Genomic DNA, 17,228 nt, shown 5'->3' with positions numbered 1-17,228 from the left:
TGAACCAGAACCACAGCAAGACGGATACCGATAATTCCGAAGCTTTGCAGTACTCGAGAACACATCATGTCCTTGAACAAGTGCATCGCCGAATTAGCCTCGGCATTTCCAACAAGGTAGGTCTCCTCACCTGGAAACAAGGATATCTCCCTCTCCTCCCTCTCCAATTCCAGCATATACCAAGAACAGCACACCATGGCACCCAACGACCGCATCTCCCAAATCGCCTCCCACCTCAACTACCCTCGTGGTCTGCTCGCTGGCCAAGTCGCCATCGTGACCGGAGCAGGCCAAGGCATCGGAGCAGAAACCGCAAGACTCTTCGCCAACGAAGGAGCCAAAGTCATCATCTCAGACATCGATGCCGAGAAAGCTTCCACCGTAGCCAATGCCATCAACAACAATGGCGGCAAGGCATTGGCAGTAGTGGGAGATATGTTGGATGACGCTTACCTGAAGACCCTCGTGGAGAAGGCTGCCGAGTTTGGCGAGGGCAAAATCCATATCATCGTCAATAATGCAGGCTTCACCTGGGACGGTGTTATTCACAAGGTACATTGCCTCCCTCCCTCATCTCTCCAAACCATCTATCTGACCAGAGGATAAACAGACAACAGACAAACAATGGGATACCATAATGTCCCTCCACGTCTCCGCCCCCTTCAAACTCATCCGCAACGCCGCCCCATACTTCCGCGTCAAAGACAAGGCCCCCAGAAACATCATCAACATCTCCTCAACCTCAGGCCTGCACGGCAACGCAGGACAAGCAAACTACGCAGCCGCCAAAGCCGCAGTCACAGGCTTGACAAAGACAATCGCAAAAGAATGGGGACCTGCCTTCGGAGTCCGCTGCAATACAGTCGCATACGGCCACATTGCTACTAGACTCACGGCAGCGAAGGAGGAAGGTGCATTCGTGACTACACCTGATGGTGAAAAGATTGCTTTGGGTATCCCTGAGGCGCAGAAGAAGGGGAGGGAGGAAGGTGTGGGTGCGTTCAAGGATATCCCTCTAGGCAGACCTGGTACGGCCACCGAGGCTGCTGGTGTCATTTTGGGGGTTGTGAGTCCATACTTTTCGTACGTGACTGGTCAGACTATCAGTGTCACTGGTGGACGCAACATCTAAGCAGGTCGACAATAGTGTGGTTGGTCGACCATGTATGGAACGGTCATGACAGCAGTTTGTCTAGGTAACCTTGTGTTTTTGGTTCAACAGTAATGTATTTCTGTTTACGAGAATGCTTGGGAAGAAAAGAAGAAGAAGAAAAACACCTCCCAATAGTTTGCCATATAGCCACGTAAGAAAAACGGATGCCCAAATACCACTCTCTCTTTCTTCCACTCTCGGCATTCTCTAGCTTTGCCAGATTGCATCGACCTCTTGGTCCTCTGCGTTATTTACACCCTGTGTGACAAGCTCTGCTTAGATCTGGTAGCTGGGGTTGGCTGCCTTGGCTCTGGCAGGGTCAAACTCCCAGACACCGTTTGTCTTGTCGGCCTCGAGACTGCCGCCGGGGACTTGGTGAATCATGGCGTCGAAGCGCGGGCTGTTGGGCACGCGGTTGAAGAATCTACGCTGCCACTCGGAGTTTGACTCCTTTTCTCTCTTGCGCAACTCGCGCTGCTGGTTCTCGATGAGCGACTTCTCGGCCGAAGTGGTGTCCATATCACCACGGTTGATGGCCTCGGCGACCTTGTACCAGGCGCGGCGCGACTCAAGAGGATCCTGCTGCTCGACAGGGGCGACGGTAAGAGGAGTCTTCTGCATCTTTGAGGCATCGTAAGACTCGACGACCTTCTTGTGGGTGTCCTTGATGACAAAGTTGCCGCTCCATTGACCTTCGGCGTTGTAGATGACGTCCTTTTCGCGGCCGTTGGGGTACATGGTTGCAGTAAAGGAGTTCTTCTTGCCGCTGACCCAGCCCTTGCCGCTGTAGTCGATCTTGCAGGTGTAGCCAGTGGAGGAAACAATGTGAGTGCTCTTCTCAAGCTCAACGTAGGGCGAACCGGTGATGAGACCTTCGATGTGGAGAGCGGGGAGAGTAATCAGGTAGTCCTCGTCGTACTGGTCGATGTGGAGAACGGCGTGACCAATCTGCTTGACGTTGATGGTTCTACCGAAAGAGGCCTTCTGAGCGTTGTAACCTTGGAGACGGACACCGTGTTGCTTGTTCCAGATGCTGTATGCGGTGACTGGGGGATGGTGGCTGGGATTTTGGTTAGAAAAGACGGAGTTTGAAGTGGCAGGGTTGTACACACCTGACTTGCTCGCTGACGAGCTCAGTGGTGCCGGCCTGGTCAATCCACTTGCCCAAGAACAACTCGCCCAAGAAAGGGTTGAGGGGCTTCTTCTCGCTACCGAGCTTTTCGTTGCGCGAGGTGTATTGTTGCTTGAGAGTGCTCAGGAACCACTTCAAGACGAGCATGCAGCGCTTCTGCTTGTCGGCTTCGGAAGCGGGAGCGACCAGGACTGAGGGCATCTCGGCCCAGTATGCCGAGAACTCGGTGAGCGAGGTTGTCGACAGAATGAAGGCAGGAGCGGTGAGAGACGAAAGGTCGCCATTGAAAGAGGCTATCGACTGTATCCGCGCGTCAGTGGACAGAGTCGAGAGAGAGGCACAACAGAGGAGTGCTGTAGTACCTTGAGGAAAGAACCCCAGGAGCCCTTGCTGGCAGTGGGAACAGCTGAGCCTTCTGCCATGATGTAATGGGGGTTGGGCGAGGGTTGTGGTGTGGGATGTTGTGGGAGAACGGGTTGATGAGACACGAGGACGCGGAGGGTGGATGAGGGGTGATTGCGATGCGGCCAAATTACGAAGCTGGCGTCACGTCGATGATGAAGCTTTTGGGAGCCGTTCGCAGGGGTGATTTGTACGCGCTGCACTGAGATGACACTGTATGACGGCTGTCGAGATAAGGGATATGCAAGCAGGACTTCTGGTAGACAAGACAAATGCTGCAGCTATGGTTCGATTGCGACTGCCCTTCGCACCACCGTCGCCTCTCCCATTTCCATCGTCCATCGTCCAACTTCCCCCAACTGTCGTCATGCTTGGCGTCTCAGCCTCACACTTATCCGAGGTGCCTGTTCGCCTACCAGGTACCAACCTCCTTCGAGGTCTCTACCCAGCCCGTCATGATAAACAACAAGTCACCAAGAACCATCAGAAACACTCCCGTCAAGCTCCATTCCATTATTTGAACTGAATCTGGCATTTCAATCATTGTCATCATCGTAGTTTGTTCCATCTAAACCACTCTTCCATCTTCTCTGTTTTGTTGAAATAAACGAGCGCCTGCTCGCCCCGTATCCGCCATCTAATGCTCTTTTTCGCGATTCAAATAACCCCCAAGCCAAGAAATATGGCTACCACTCCGTTTGTTGTTGATCGATTGTGTTTCCCAATATTATACACAGAAAGGATAGAATATAAAGTGAAAAAGGCTGCTGAAGGCCGAGCGATCGCCATGAATGATGCCTGTCATGCTGTGCATATCAGGTCGTTTGTCAATGCTGAACCAAGATCATGTCAAATCATTCAGACCTGCTTTCCCCAAAGCACATCTGTAGATCCACGTGTCTTTGCAAAGCATTGCTGTTTTTGTGTTGATGGTCCAATGTCCAACGTCTTGCTCAGATTCCCCCGAAACCTAGATCAAGCACGTGGACTCTGTGCCATTCCAGAGCTGTGTGCGACGTTCAGCATCATTCTCTCGACTTCCGGTGCTGCCTTCATCCAGCCAAGTTCCCAGATGTTGTATGAGTTGTTCTTGACAAGTTCCAGGACAGTCACAAGCAATCCCCAAGGGTGGGGTCTGGAGCTCATGACCCGCTCGACCAAGACTCTGGCAACCTGCTGTTGAAGATCCTCAGAGCTGACTGTAAAGGTATGAAGCAATGCAGTCGAGAAGTAGTGGGTGTGTGCGTTAGGGTAACGAATCTGATTGGTCATGGCGCTGAGGAGTTGATATCGCACTTCGTGGCGCGACTCGTGCAGCAAACGCTCAATCACCCTGCTAGGAGTAGCTGAGGGTGAGAAGACTGAAGACCCTGCGGTCGCAGTGTTGCCAATCTGCAAAATCAACGCGTTGGTGATCAGAGCGTCGGGCTTTCCTTCATTGTCAATGCCATTGATGACAAGCTTGATGTCATCGTCCTTGATCTCCTTGCCGTTGAGCAAGTTCTCGATAGCGGTATCGATACCCGCGTCAGACAAGACGTCCTCAAGTCCACCACGAAGTTCTGGCAGTTGACGAACTTGTTCCAGGCGGTTCATCTTGAGGCCTGGTGTGAATGGGTCAGGCAGCTCCTGGAAGGAAGAAGGGTATGCGCAGTTGATGACGTTCTGCAACTGGAGCAAGCCAGCAGGCACGCTGCTGTTGAGGCGCATGTGGTTCTCAGTAAGGAACTCTGGGAAGTCGTGCTGCAAGATGAGAAGGACTCGTAAAACGCCGCGGTAAAATTCTGCCGCATGAATCGAGATTTCTTGAGTGCTAACCAAGTCACCGAGGAAGCTGAACAAGACTTGGAGAATCTGAAGGTATATGTCCCAACCCTTTCTGTCCACAGATCTCATGACCTCAGGCACGAACATACGGTGACTGATGAGTGCCAGCCAGGAGAAGGTAAACATGGGGAAGAATCTAGGCTGCAATGCCAGGAAGGCTTTGCCGAAGACAAGAATAAGGTCCTGGTAGTCGTCGCCCAGGGTTGCTCTAAACGACGAGAGTTCGCACAAGATACTAGACATGAGTCTAAAGAAGATCCTATCGTTAAAGCGATCAACAGTACCCGATGTCTGGTGGTGATTCATGACCAAAACAAGCAAACCAAGGATTGCCTTGAGGTAGTCGGTCTTGCTGTTTGAGAGGACGCCTTCACCTTCACTCTGGTATGCGACGAGTGAAGCGATCAACTTGGCAAGAGCATCAACGTGGACATAGGCATGGTCGAGGCTACCGTATGTAAGTGCCTCACGTTCGAATGAGTCGAGCGACATCTCAATACAGACACGAAGGAATGCAGAGAATTCTTCCTGGTTGCTGAGTAGACTACGACTCTGCAGTTGTTGGATGAACGCCACCATGTAGCGCTCAGGGACTTCAGGTCTTTGTAGACGTACCCATTCCTCAAACACATATTCAAGTTGATCCTGCTTATCAGAGGCAGGAGGACTTGGTGGAGGTGCGCCGTTGGACACATCCTGGAGTTTCTTGATGATGTCCCTACCCAGATCCACGCTGGAATCCTCGGAAAGCCACTGGCCAAGTGCACCAAAGGAGAGGACAAAGTCTGCACGGAGAGCAGCTGGGTGCTCGCTAAGCAGCAACTCATCAATGAGAGCGCCAAGGAACTCAATAGCGACTATCTTCTTCTGCATAATCGCTTGCGAAGTCTGCAGATCGACGTGATGGATGTCAAGCAGGCCCGTCTTGAGCAAGCACACTGTGACAGGGCCATTGTAGACCTTGTCATCGTTGATAGATGTCAGATAGATGGTCAAGTTTCGAGCCGTCGTGACTGAAATAAGACAAAGGTGGTTCAAGACTTCAACAAAGACTTCGATCTCAAGACGGGTCTCACTCTTAGTATAGGCAAATGCCGTGGCTCTCTGAACGGTCAGCAGAGCTATGTGCTCCTTGTCGGGAGAGCTTTCAATCATGCGCATCAAGTGTGCGTATGCCTCACGGACCGGCGAGTTGGGGCCGATTTCGTTGATGTGCTCTTCGGATGCCTCGTGGGCAACACGCTGGAGCTCAGTCAAAGCCTCAAACACGTGTGCTATCACGACGTTTGTGTTCATGTAACCATTGGTCTGGTCTTGAGCCGAGGTAACACGAGGCTGCTGCTGTCCTTGTCGAGGAATGGCTGGGGCTTCAGCTGGGGTGGGTAGATTCGTCAAGTAGTTGTCGGTGAGCTCTTGCAGCTGGCGGGTGTTATCCTGGGAAACTGCATTGGCGTGAGGAGCGGCAGGTAGACGCATTTGACGGCCAAATTCCTCGTAGATGGCCAGTTGTTGTGGGTTCAGGCCACCTGGCTCCTGTCTGTATGGGTCGGGGATGAAGAATGCCCATCGGCTGACCGCAGGGAAATTGAAAGGCTCACTTGGGCGTTGCTCGATATGTCTCTTGCGACGCTCCATAGATTCTTGGATCTGTGCATCAATCTCTGCCATGGATTGAGATTCGGCAGCATCCTCAACAAGTTTGCAAACAGTGTCGAGGTTGTCGTTGACGAACATAAGAATGGAGCCCTCAGGAAGAGGCTCGCGCAAGTTTTGAGCTGCGAGTATGCGGATGTTGTTCGAGATACTCATACGCAGAGGCTCCTTGCAGGTGACGAGGGCAAGGCTTCCGGAAAGTGCCTTGACCACGTTGTGAGCGCACGAAGAGAGACGCTCCGGGTCCGATTCCATAGCGAAATCTTTCTCAACGAGCTGCGATGTCGAGATGGCAGCAATGGTGACCGAACGTTCCACAACCGGAGCAATAATCTCAGTAATGGCACGCTGGGCAGCTTCGAGGAAGATGTTCTTGAGCTGGGCATGAGAGATACTGCCAGAGGATGGAGGGTAGTTCAGCATAGCACCGAGATCGGGAAGAGACTTGAGAACATCCTGGGAAGAGAAACGTTCGCTGGGAGCTCTTTTAGATAATGACATGAGATGCATATCACCAAAGCCATCCATAGTGTCAGTCGGGTACTGTTGTAGAAGCTCGCCTTCCAGATGAAGCGGTAGGGTTCGGATGATCGAAGCTGGTTCGACCACCTTGTGGTCAAGACCCAAATCCTTGCACAAGACTTCGATCTCAAACTTCAGATTCAACTTGAGTTCAGCAAATTCGTAAAGCTCAACTAGGAAGCCGATGAGTTCCATCAACCACGGCTGCGGAGGTCTGAATACCTTCGAGTCTTTGGCCTGAGAGAGAACCTTGCAGGTGAATGGAATGGCGATGATTAGACGCTGGGTCTGGTGGGCTTCGATCAGGAGATCCTTGAAGGAGAGATTGCGGTGGAGGATTGGTTGATCGCGAGCGAGAGTAAGCATGCCCAACCAAGTAGCAAGGTTCTTCAGGTTAGTGCGATCTTGAGAACTGTTCATGGTTGCTTCTGCGTTCAATATTCTGGACACACTGCTGTACGTCTCCCGCAATACCTCTGCATACAGAATCTTCTCATCAAACATTGTCAATATCTGCAGGTAGAGACTCTGGAAGTTGGGTTGCGCTTTGGCGAGATCCTCGACAAGGTAGTTGGCAAACCATTGGTGGTGACGCTCCTCGAGAGCAGATTCCAAATCCTTGAACTTCTCCTCGATATTGTGCTTGGAAACGTTGTTGAGGACAAACATGACCTTGTCTGAAGTTTCTTCGTCGGGCTCTTCGTAGAGTCCAGGTCTGAGCGGAGCCTCAGCATGGATACTGCGGAAGGCAGGATACTGTGACTCGAGGACAAAATCTTCCAAATTGCCATTGGGAAGTGAGAGCTCCGGCTGCAAATCACCACTACGTAGGTCAAGACCAGGCTGGCGGCGCACGACCTCTTCAGCCTTAGTCCACACGTCTGTTCCGCGTAGATGAGGAATAGCAATTAGGCGATTACAGAAGCTTGGCCATTCTTCAAGGCGATTGATGAAATGAAGCAAAGCTTGAAGACCGAACTTGTACATGGAGTCCTCTGGAGCGTATTCGGCAACAGCATCCAAAACCATGAACAAAGCAACACCGAGGGTAACGCGGGAAGAGAGTACACCGAAGTTGATGATACCACCAAACAGTACAGCGGTCGTAGCCAAGGCCTCGAGTGGGTACTCGCCAAAGCAGTTGTACTCGTCAAAGAGTCCATGAATCATGCAAGCGAATAGGTCCTGGTCGGCAGGGTCTTCGGACTCCTTAAGATGTTGAAGGCGCTCAATCATGCCTCTTGGATCCACCTCGTTGCTGTACATCATCTTGTATTGCTCCTGCATCTTAGCATCAGCGTCCTCGGATAGAGAGTTGCCATTTTCGCCATTTGCGTCGATCACATTGTCGAACTTGTAGCCATAGTTGATCAGACGAGGGTAAACTTGGAGACAGACGCGTTGGATGGCGCCAATCTCCTCGTCACTGAGATGTCCATGAATGACGTTGAGTAGAGCGTAGACGGTTTTGACCTTCAGAGGGACATATTGATGCGGATGGTCGCGTTGAACTGACTGTTCATCTTCGGCCTTTATTCTGAGAAAGGTGACGACAGCTCCAGCAAGTTGTTGAGGCGATATCTCAAGATGACCTTGAGCCCAGACTTCCAGATCAACTTCTCCTTGTCCGTGTCCGTATGCAGCGAGGTCCAGTCCAAACTCGTTAGTGATAAGAAGCAGAGTATCTGTCCAACCATGTTGACGAGCGTGCTCGAAGATCACAGCCAGTAGGGTCGGATCGGCGTTGTATGCTTCGACCAGTTTGCTAGCCAACCAAGATTTGTCGTGCTTCCAGAGCGCGTGCAGAACGAAGTCGTAGTTCGGGAGCGATTTGTGGAAGAAGGGACGGAAAAGCTGATTGAGAGCCATTTCCTGAAGGGCGGCCCACGGTTTCTCGCAAGCGGAGGCAGCACATACGAAAATGTCTGTGTTTGCGTTGATGACGATCTCAGGGATTCCGAGATTCTGCGCCTGGTTGTATGCGTCCTGTGATTGGAAGATGACATGGAACAGGAACTTTGTAGCTTCCAGCGACACCATGGGGTGACTGACGGCCTTTTGCGCGTAAGCTTTGACTTCGTCGGAAGCATCTGCAAACTCGTCCATAGAAAAGGCAGCACGCAGACGGGGGATCTGAGAGGCGTCCAATTCCTGAGGCGAGCAAGATAAGAAGGCGGTAACAAAGGAGAGCTGAGCGTTGGTCGAAGTCCAGGCACCGCCCCACAGACACTGGATGTCGAAGGTGTCAGTCTCGCGGGCGATAGGAAGCAAAGCATTGTAGAGTGCCAGGAATTGCGACTTGGTGATGCGCATGAGAGCCATGTCAAATGCTTTCACAACGGCATACCAATCAATGTGTTGAGCCTGGAAGTGCTGGCGGACGGCGGAAACGAAAGCGCCGATGTCGTAAGACTCATCAGAGAGGAGCATATACGCCAGTGCCACAGCGATGAGTTGCGGCGAGATCTGGTCGACTCTAGCCAGGACTTCTTTGCAGCTGTCAATCGAGGATGTAGCCCTTGGCCCTTCCCTTTGTACAGGGCGGACGAGGGCGGTGTTGGTAGGAATCAGGTCCATGAAGGCAATGAAGGCGCTAACTTCGCTCGAGGGGTATGTGCGAAGCTTTACGAAGCGTTCCTGCAAGCTGCCGAGCAGGTGATCCTGAGCATCCTTGTTCCATTGCCGCGGGGGGTCGAGAATGAGACGGAAGAGAATGCTGGACAGGAAGGAAGAGCTGATGTCGTCGGCGGTGGGGTTCGCAATGGCTTCCAGAAAGGGCGAGTAATTGTTGCTCAGTATGGCGTCGGCTGGGACGTGAGTTAGCAGTGAAGATTGAAAATGGCGATGGGTGGAGATATGTAGAGCGAGATACCCTTTGTTTTGATGTCTTGCTTGGAGACGACCTTGCAGGCTAGCGCCAGAGTGACCTTTGCGGTGGGGTCTAGTCTGAAGTGGTCCATGAAGGTCGATAGGTCGAAATCTTTGAAGAGGTCGCCATCCGAGTTGGTGTCGAGAGCATCTGCAATCTTTGCGGCTTGCGACGGCAGGCGCGTCAACTTCTGCATCTCGTTGGCCAGCAGCGGGTAGCTCCCGCTATCATTTGCTGAGCGCTGTGCATTTTGGTTTGATGAGAAGATCAGAGGAGCATTGCTCTGCAACAGCCTCCGGAAATACGTTGTCGACACGTCCATTCCGTGCGCATCCACCAACTGCAATCGAGTCAGTCGTTATGCACAAGACAAGCTCACTCGATATGGCGCATACCTTCTGAATCTTTTCGGCCTGTGTCTCCCACTTCTTATCGTCCTTCTTGAGTGTACTCAGCAGGATGTTCAGCTGAGTAACGACCAAGCTGGTCAATTGTCCAGAAGGCACGCCCGACGATTGAGCCGAAATTGGAGAGGCCGAGACGGACTGCGGCTGCTGGTTAGATCTCGCGAATCTCCTACCAGCGGATTGGGGAGCTGGCGGGATTGTTGCTGAAGTGGGTGTAGAGACAACCCCACTCGAGATGGACCGCTGCTGCTGCTGCTGCTGCTGCTGGGTGGGCGACAGTACAGAGGGCGTCGATGAAGTGGACGAGTCGCGACTAAGAATATGGCGCGTGGCAGGCGAGTTGACGGCAGACGAATGCTGGGTCGAGATGGGAGGAAGGCCGCGGCGTGCTGGCCTCGAGGCGCGTGAGGTCGACTGCTGGGCTTGCGAAGACTGGGTGTCGGCGAGATGTTGCGTGTGCTTGGACGAGGGGAAGCTCATTAGTGACGACTACCCGTCCATCAGTCTCTGCTGCTCGCTGTCAGAGGGAGGGTGATTGAAGATGGTTGATTGGGATGTCGAACTATGAACTATGTGTCGCCAGAGTCAAGCATGCTACATGCTTGGCGCCATCTCACGCACGCCAAGCCCGCTTCACTGGACCTCAAGTCCGCTGTACCACCCTGACCGACTGTTTCCTCTGCTCTTCACTTGCATCTTGCGGACTCAACAACACCTTGAATTCCTAAAGGCCTGGGGTCATCTCATTCAATAAGCCAATTCTGAAATTGTGTTACATCTTGAGGCTCAACATCAGACTCACGATCAGGTTGTTAGTCTTAGTGTTAGACATCGTCAATTTGATTGCACGACCGGAACCAAAGACAGAGGAAGGCACCCTGTGCCATCGACAAGACGTCATCAGAATGGGTATAAAAGAAAAGGCAACAAGTGTAGCGCTCGGTCACAAACGAAACATCATCAAGCAGCAACCAAGTAGTTGCTGGGAACAAGTCCTCTTCGGCCATCTTTGCCGGCCACCTCGGCCTCCCACCATCCATCATCTTGCAATCTCAGAACGGCCAAGATGTCTCCCTTGGCGAATGTCAACTCTTCAGGGATAGCTGCCTGGTACATGTACATTGCACGAGCTATCATCATGTGTTAGCTACAGGTCAAGAGTCGTTGGTCACGGATGGATGCAAACTTACAGAACTGGAGAATCGGTCTTCCATCTTTGGTAAATTGTCTCTGTCCAGCAGAGCTCTGGCTGCGTACACGAGTACTCAGTTGCTGCTGCTGTTGTGGCGGTGCTTGTTGCTGTTGCTGCTGAGGGGCTCCTCCACGAGGCGAAGATGCCGCTGCCCAACCACCCTCTGCTCCATAGTATGTGCTGGTCGGTCTCAGAGGTCCGCCAGGTGCTCCTCGAGAGGATGGAGGATATCCCTGGTCACCTGCTGGGGCCAACTGCATTGCCATGGCTGCAGGATCGCCACGGCTACTAGTGGGTCTGCTACCCTGTCCCGCCGAGCCACGGAACTGAGGGTTGGGACTAGCAGATCGCGGCATGCCCGATACTGGAGAGTTGCCATGAGACGCGTAAGCTGGGTTGTAGCCAGGACCTTGCTGCTTTATCGGGCTTGATGATTGTGCACGTGGTCTTCCTGCTGACATACTGCCAGGAGGTGCTCCGCCATATGGGTTTGGCGATGTTGATCGGTAGCCTTGTCCTTGAGGAATTGGCTGAGACCTGCGATCATAGCCCGTACTGGGACGAGGACTTGTAGCACGTGGAGGTGCAGGTGAACTTGTGCGCAGAGGTGCTGGTGAGGCCGAGCGCATCATCTCACCCGAACCTCTGGGGTCTCCACCTCTGCTAGCCGGACGGGAGCCCATCTGTGAAGGTGTGTTGCGTGGTGGAGCGTTGAACATATCTCTTTTTTGAGTCATGTAGCTGGCTGTCGTCTGCTGCATCTGCTTGCTAGTGAATGCAGGCTGTGGTGCACCTAGTCGCCTCATTGGTTGATCATAAGAGGGTGGTGGAGTGCCGCGTTGACCGGCGCGAGCATCAGAGTTGGCGATCAGAGGCGATGGAGATGCTCTGCCAGCACCAGGAACAGGAGTGGGGATGCCAGCATAGCGGTCTGCCGAAACGCGAGTTGAGGCTTGCTTTCTGACACCCTTCAGCTCGGCGAGAGCTTGAGCAATAGGATCAAGCTCTCCACTAGGCTCTTCTGCAGCGACCGATTTCTTCCTAGCATCGGGTGTTGCAACGTCAAAGACATTGTTGCCGATGTTCAGTTGGAAGTTGGCACGAGGATCAACGGGCTCTGGATCAGGACTAGGCATGGGATCATTGCCAAAGCCAACATTCTTGGCCTCACGTCCGAAGGGACGGGCTGGAGAAGATGCAGTCTGTGGTCTGGCAGCGGGTGCCCAGGTGTTACGCTGAGCCGGACCGGCCGAGATTGAAGCAGGAGCCACGTTTTCGTGCTTGCTCTTACGACGTCCGAAGGGACTGTGGTTTTGAAAGAAGCCACTTCGTCTCTTTTGTAGCGTCTTGTCATCCTGTTGACTGCTAGTGGAGACTGTGGACCCGTTGAGTTGCTTCATGGGAGAAGTCGGAGGTTCCACGCTTGAGAAGGAGTTTGCATTGGAGATCTCACTGTGCGAATCATCCTCTGGGCGCGTGGGACTAGGGATGGAGCTGCGATCAGATGGAGGGCCAAGTCTGCAGAATTGAGTCATGCCATCCATAGGGTATTCGTTGTGAGGCACCTTGGGGAACTCTTGGTAGGCATTAGTTGGCACAGCTTGCTGACTAGAGCGGCGTGGTGGCGGGGCACCAGCAGTAGACTGCTGAGATCTTTGGGATAGCTGAGATCTTTCCGAGTTTACTGACGAACCGAGAGCCAATTCCTGGGCCAGGGTAGATGCAGGATCGTGGTGAGATGAGTAGGTTGAGGGCTGTGGCGAAGATGAGCGGAATGCAGGATTCATGGTTCTTTGGAATTGGGCGACCGAGTAATTGGCGTCGTCCGAGACATCAGAAGCATTGTCGTTGATATCACCACGGCAGAAGTTGATGTACTTGGGCGGATCAGGGATCTCCTGGCCTGTACCGCTATCCTTGATGAAAGCAGTAATGTCCTTCTCAACATCGCAGTCCTCGAGAGACAGGCGAATCTTCTCGCAGGAGGCGTCATCGCTGACACAGACAGTGGACGAGATGTTAGCGAAGCTCCATAGACTACTTTTTGTGAAGTCAAGGCGTTCTTCCTCGAGGTCCTGAAACTTGTCGCAGGCGGCCTTCCATTCGCGGTTCCAGCGGGCAGTTGTCTCTTCGAGGACCTTGACAGCTTGCTCGTATTCGCTGCTGGTTGCCGACATCTGGATCTGCGTCTTCTCGAGCTTGGCCTTGTTCTTGCGCTCTTCCTGACCCATGACCATGTGGCCTTGGGCGAGATAGCCCTTGATCTTGAGACAGTCTTGCTCGTAGCGATCGCGAGCCTTGTTGACCGTGTGTGTTTGTTGTGTCTTCGTTTTTAGGAGCTTTTCAATGCCGTTCTGGATGATCTTGCGACGCTCCTTGATGCCGCCGGAGAAAGTCGAGAGTGGTTCTTCAAGCTCGCCCTTCATCTGCTGCGCGATGTGTTGGTGTGACTTGCCCATGGCCTCTAGCTCTCCACGAAGGACATCCATGGACATGCGCAAGGTGCCGGCCTCGGAGGAGCCCAGTGGTTTCCGGGCGAGGTTGAGGATCTTGCGGGAGTATTCTTCTTCGATGGCGGCCCGTTGGGTGTAGAAAGACTTGAGTTCGTCGCTGGTGATTTTGGCATTGTGCATGCGTTCGAGCAATGGGTCGACGCCCGCATCTTCCTTGCCCCAGAAGTTGTTTGCGACTGGATTTCTCGTTAGTCTTGTGCTGCGACCATTTTTGATCATGTTTACTTACATGAGAGCGACACGCTAGGTGCCATCTCTGAAGCTGGTGTCGCCGGCATGGCGACTGTGTGTGATGGTCGATAGAATCAACGATTGCGCTGAGTGACGTGCAGAAGCAGTCCTGTATCTGATGTTCTGGCTACAAGTCTGTATGGCAGCGAAGTATGGATGGAGCCCAGGTCGGAGAAACGTGGGTGCATTTGGCTAGTTGCGATTGTTGTCATCCAACACCTGCACGCCGTCGACACAGCAACCAAATCGTCATTTTCTTAGCGAACGCTGCTTTGCCTTGCGCCGAACTCTGTCGTTCAATCCAGCATCATGCCCGTTTTCCTTTCAACTGTCCCTCTCGAAGCGATCGATTACGGTCAAGAGTAATCTCGTATCAGGTCCGAACCACGACCCGGTGATGCTTTTGTCCACGGTGTTTCTGGACCAATTTCAGTCGCATTGCGTCTCCACTCTTACCGGCATCTGGTAGAGGGCGTTCTCTATCAAATCTGGGGCACAGTTGGCCTGTGCATGCCGATCTGCCGGCAGTCCCTTAGCATCTTATTCTTGACCACCTTCCAACTTCCCACTCTTGACCTTGGACGCCTGTCATGCCGACACTGTTCCTTCTTGATGATCAGCGGAGTCATCTGCTACACTCGGCAGCCCTCGTCTGCCAGAAAAGTATGTCTGGTACATGACTTTGTCTTCCTCAAAACCTTTGCTAGTCCGTGATCCACCAGCCAGAAGCTATATAAGCTTTGCTCTTACTCTACACCTTGAGCAAGAATGCTCTGCTATCCCGGACGTGTTCTTGGCTTGTGCGAGATTCAACATCTCCTGTCATGGCCGTGTCTGAACTCTTCCTCGACACATTGTTCACCGAGGCCTTGTAGCAATCTACCAAGCACCTTAATACCATCTCGTGATACCTTGAAACCTAGTCCAGTCTATGGGTCATCGTCACTCTCGACCGAAAGTTCCTCACAAGGATGTCCCTACTGCTGTTACAGTCAGGTCTGATACTAGACGCATACACATCGGCCGCACACAAAGGGACACCTCGATCCAACCTCACCGAAGGAGCACCCGTGAACCGAGATTGCTCTCCGAATTGCCGTCTGAGTATGCGCGATGTGCGGACGTCGGTAGAGATGCATCGCCGATCGAACCACAGACCAAATCAGAACTGGTCCCTCCACCCGTAGACCCTCCGCAGTACAAACTAGACTCGCTTGGTCCCCTCGAGTCATTCAATGGATCCATAAGGGATAGTGGTTCATCGGAAAGAGGCGAAGAGACTCTGACGACTCCGCAAGTCCAGATCCAGGGCCCGCCATCTGCTCGACGTCCCGGTATTGCGAACTTCGTCGAACAATCACATGCACTCATTACACCAAGAGAAACAATCGAGGACGATCCGACAACGCCTCAGCTACAGTCACAGGATGCGTCATCTGCTCAAGGTCCCGAGATTGCGGACTTCTTCAAACAATTCCACGCACCCCTTACTCCAAGCCATGTACTCGTGAGCAGCGCCGGAAGTAGTACTGCAGCGAGAAGCAATGACGCTCCACCAGTGCCGACATTGAGGTAAAAATACCCTGTGGGTGGCATACATCGAGACTGATCTTTCAGTAGCACAAAAATAACAGTCAGACCAATTGTCCTATTCAGAGGTGGAGTCGTCGATAACATAGCATCTTCCGCTGATGTTACACACGATCGTCCAAGGATGACGGCAAAGTTGGCGATAGCAGACCGATCCGACTAACAAGAATTTCAAGGGCAAGATCACAGCGACACGGCTCCTAAGATTCAATTCACTTTTGCCTTGACTGATCACGATTCTGGAAATCCGACTGGCAGGCTATTTCCTCTGTCTAGTCAGCCCTTGCACGAAACCACGGCAGGGTCCCTTGGGGAGGATCTGGTGGCTTTGCATACCCCCAAAGACCTGCATCCAGTAAAAGGAGATGGCCTCGTCACACAAGCAGCACTCGACTATGCTATGGCCGTTTCGTTACAACAAGAAGAAGATTGTAGATATGCCGCAGAGCTGCAAGTGCCATCCAGAGACTGTACGGTATGCTGTGAATCCCTACACCCGCTGGAATTTCCAGCCATGCCTCCCTCGAGCGATTGCGCGCATGCTGCAAATGTCTGCTTTTCCTGTCTACAAAAGTGGGTCGCGACAAAGGTAGATACAAACGCACAAGCAGTGATCGATTGTCCACGGTGTACCACCCTTCTAAGCCATGAAGATGTCCGCCGCGCCTGCAACTTTGAGACCTTTGCTAAGTATGATCGATTTGCCGCACTAACTGTTGTCAATGGCTTGCAGAACTTCCACTGGTGTTTACGGCCTGGCTGCACTGCGGGTCAGGAACACATTGGCGGTCATCTAGGTTATATGCAATGCTACGCATGCGACTTCGAGCAGTGTCTGAAGCACAAGACGGAATGGCACCGAGGTCAAAGCTGCCGGCAATATGATGCACGTATCGAGACACAGGCCGATAAGCAACTTCGCGAGCAAGAGGAACGGGCAACCGCAAAGTTTATGGACGAGCAGCAGATCAGAATTAGACTGAGAGAATGCCCGGACTCCAGGTGTAGGAACAGGATCCCAGAAGGTGAAGAGATCCCTGGAAAGTGCCCAAAGCGTGGATGCAAAGCCTCGCTTGAGCGTGAGCCAGTCTGGAAGAAATGTCCAGCTTGCCAGACCTTGATTGAGAAGACTTATGGATGCGATCAGATGAAGTGCACAGTAAGCACCACGCTCAATCTTCTAATAGCAGCTAATGGCGAATGCGCGCAGATGACGAGGTGTAAACAGAAATTCTGCTGGCAGTGCCTGGCAACATGGGAAGACATGCTGAGGTATAAAGAGAAAGCGTAAGTCCACCAGCTGCTACGACGAGTTGGGAGATATACTGACTATGCTCACCTTAGACATGGTATTGGCTGCAAATACAGAACGGGTACAACATATCCCTACAGCTACCGCTAAGCCTTGAATCACTCCAGCTCTACAAGTCTTCGACGTTGGAACTTCTGTCTTTGACATGGCTATTCTGTTTTGAGGGCTTGGTCATTGGCAATCTATATCCAAAATAGTTTTTGTGTATCACAAATTCAAGAAACTTCTTAAATCGACCATTCGGCGATGGAACAGCTCTCGTGACCACATGGTTGCATTTGATATACGATAGCCGGAGGGCAAGTTTAGGCGAGGCGATGGAGCTGCCCCAGACTTTGGCCCCCTCGGCCACGCATGCATCATCAAGACACAGTCAATACCTAGGCAGACACTTTCGCAGCCAGCGATACTGCACAAGGTGACGA

General features: G+C 52.5%; 6 protein-coding genes across 6 annotated transcripts; 3 read left to right on the top strand and 3 right to left on the bottom strand.

Annotated features, from left to right (window-relative positions):
* Positions 1-195: 195 nt before the first annotated feature.
* Positions 196-1,132, top strand: M436DRAFT_75729 (short chain dehydrogenase; the record flags this gene model as incomplete). The annotated part of the gene is made up of 2 exons (XM_013568755.1): positions 196-552; positions 611-1,132. 2 exons carry the CDS (start codon positions 196-198, stop codon positions 1,130-1,132), a joined length of 879 nt encoding a protein of 292 aa, XP_013424209.1.
* Positions 1,133-1,429: 297 nt separating this feature from the next.
* M436DRAFT_54528 (Oxysterol-binding protein) lies at positions 1,430-2,707 on the bottom strand (the record flags this gene model as incomplete). Its single annotated transcript, XM_013568579.1, has 3 exons — positions 1,430-2,213; positions 2,266-2,585; positions 2,648-2,707. 3 exons carry the CDS (start codon positions 2,705-2,707, stop codon positions 1,430-1,432), a joined length of 1,164 nt encoding a protein of 387 aa, XP_013424033.1.
* A 955-nt stretch (positions 2,708-3,662) lies between these two features.
* M436DRAFT_54852 (putative Ccr4-Not transcription complex subunit) lies at positions 3,663-10,445 on the bottom strand (the record flags this gene model as incomplete). Its single annotated transcript, XM_013568620.1, has 3 exons — positions 3,663-9,496; positions 9,562-9,898; positions 9,954-10,445. 3 exons carry the CDS (start codon positions 10,443-10,445, stop codon positions 3,663-3,665), a joined length of 6,663 nt encoding a protein of 2,220 aa, XP_013424074.1.
* Positions 10,446-10,925: 480 nt separating this feature from the next.
* Positions 10,926-13,889, bottom strand: M436DRAFT_54715 (uncharacterized protein; the record flags this gene model as incomplete). The annotated part of the gene is made up of 4 exons (XM_013568602.1): positions 10,926-11,095; positions 11,156-11,257; positions 11,315-11,425; positions 11,753-13,889. The coding sequence occupies 4 exons, from the start codon at positions 13,887-13,889 to the stop codon at positions 10,926-10,928; spliced, it is 2,520 nt and encodes an 839-aa protein (XP_013424056.1).
* A 943-nt stretch (positions 13,890-14,832) lies between these two features.
* M436DRAFT_85020 (uncharacterized protein) lies at positions 14,833-15,477 on the top strand (the record flags this gene model as incomplete). The annotated part of the gene is made up of 1 exon (XM_013568754.1): positions 14,833-15,477. One exon carries the CDS (start codon positions 14,833-14,835, stop codon positions 15,475-15,477), a length of 645 nt encoding a protein of 214 aa, XP_013424208.1.
* A 483-nt stretch (positions 15,478-15,960) lies between these two features.
* M436DRAFT_33062 (uncharacterized protein) lies at positions 15,961-16,767 on the top strand (the record flags this gene model as incomplete). Its single annotated transcript, XM_013568576.1, has 3 exons — positions 15,961-16,381; positions 16,523-16,650; positions 16,702-16,767. Coding segments are annotated over 3 exons (615 nt in total), but the record flags the coding sequence as incomplete, so codon positions are not given.
* Positions 16,768-17,228: the final 461 nt, after the last annotated feature.

The sequence above is a fragment of the Aureobasidium namibiae genome (assembly GCF_000721765.1).
Source record: "Aureobasidium namibiae CBS 147.97 unplaced genomic scaffold scaffold_18, whole genome shotgun sequence".
In the NCBI taxonomy this organism is placed as follows: domain Eukaryota; kingdom Fungi; phylum Ascomycota; class Dothideomycetes; order Dothideales; family Saccotheciaceae; genus Aureobasidium; species Aureobasidium namibiae.
The sequence above is the reverse complement of the archived record's forward strand: the minus strand, read 5'-3'. Positions and strand labels throughout refer to the sequence as shown.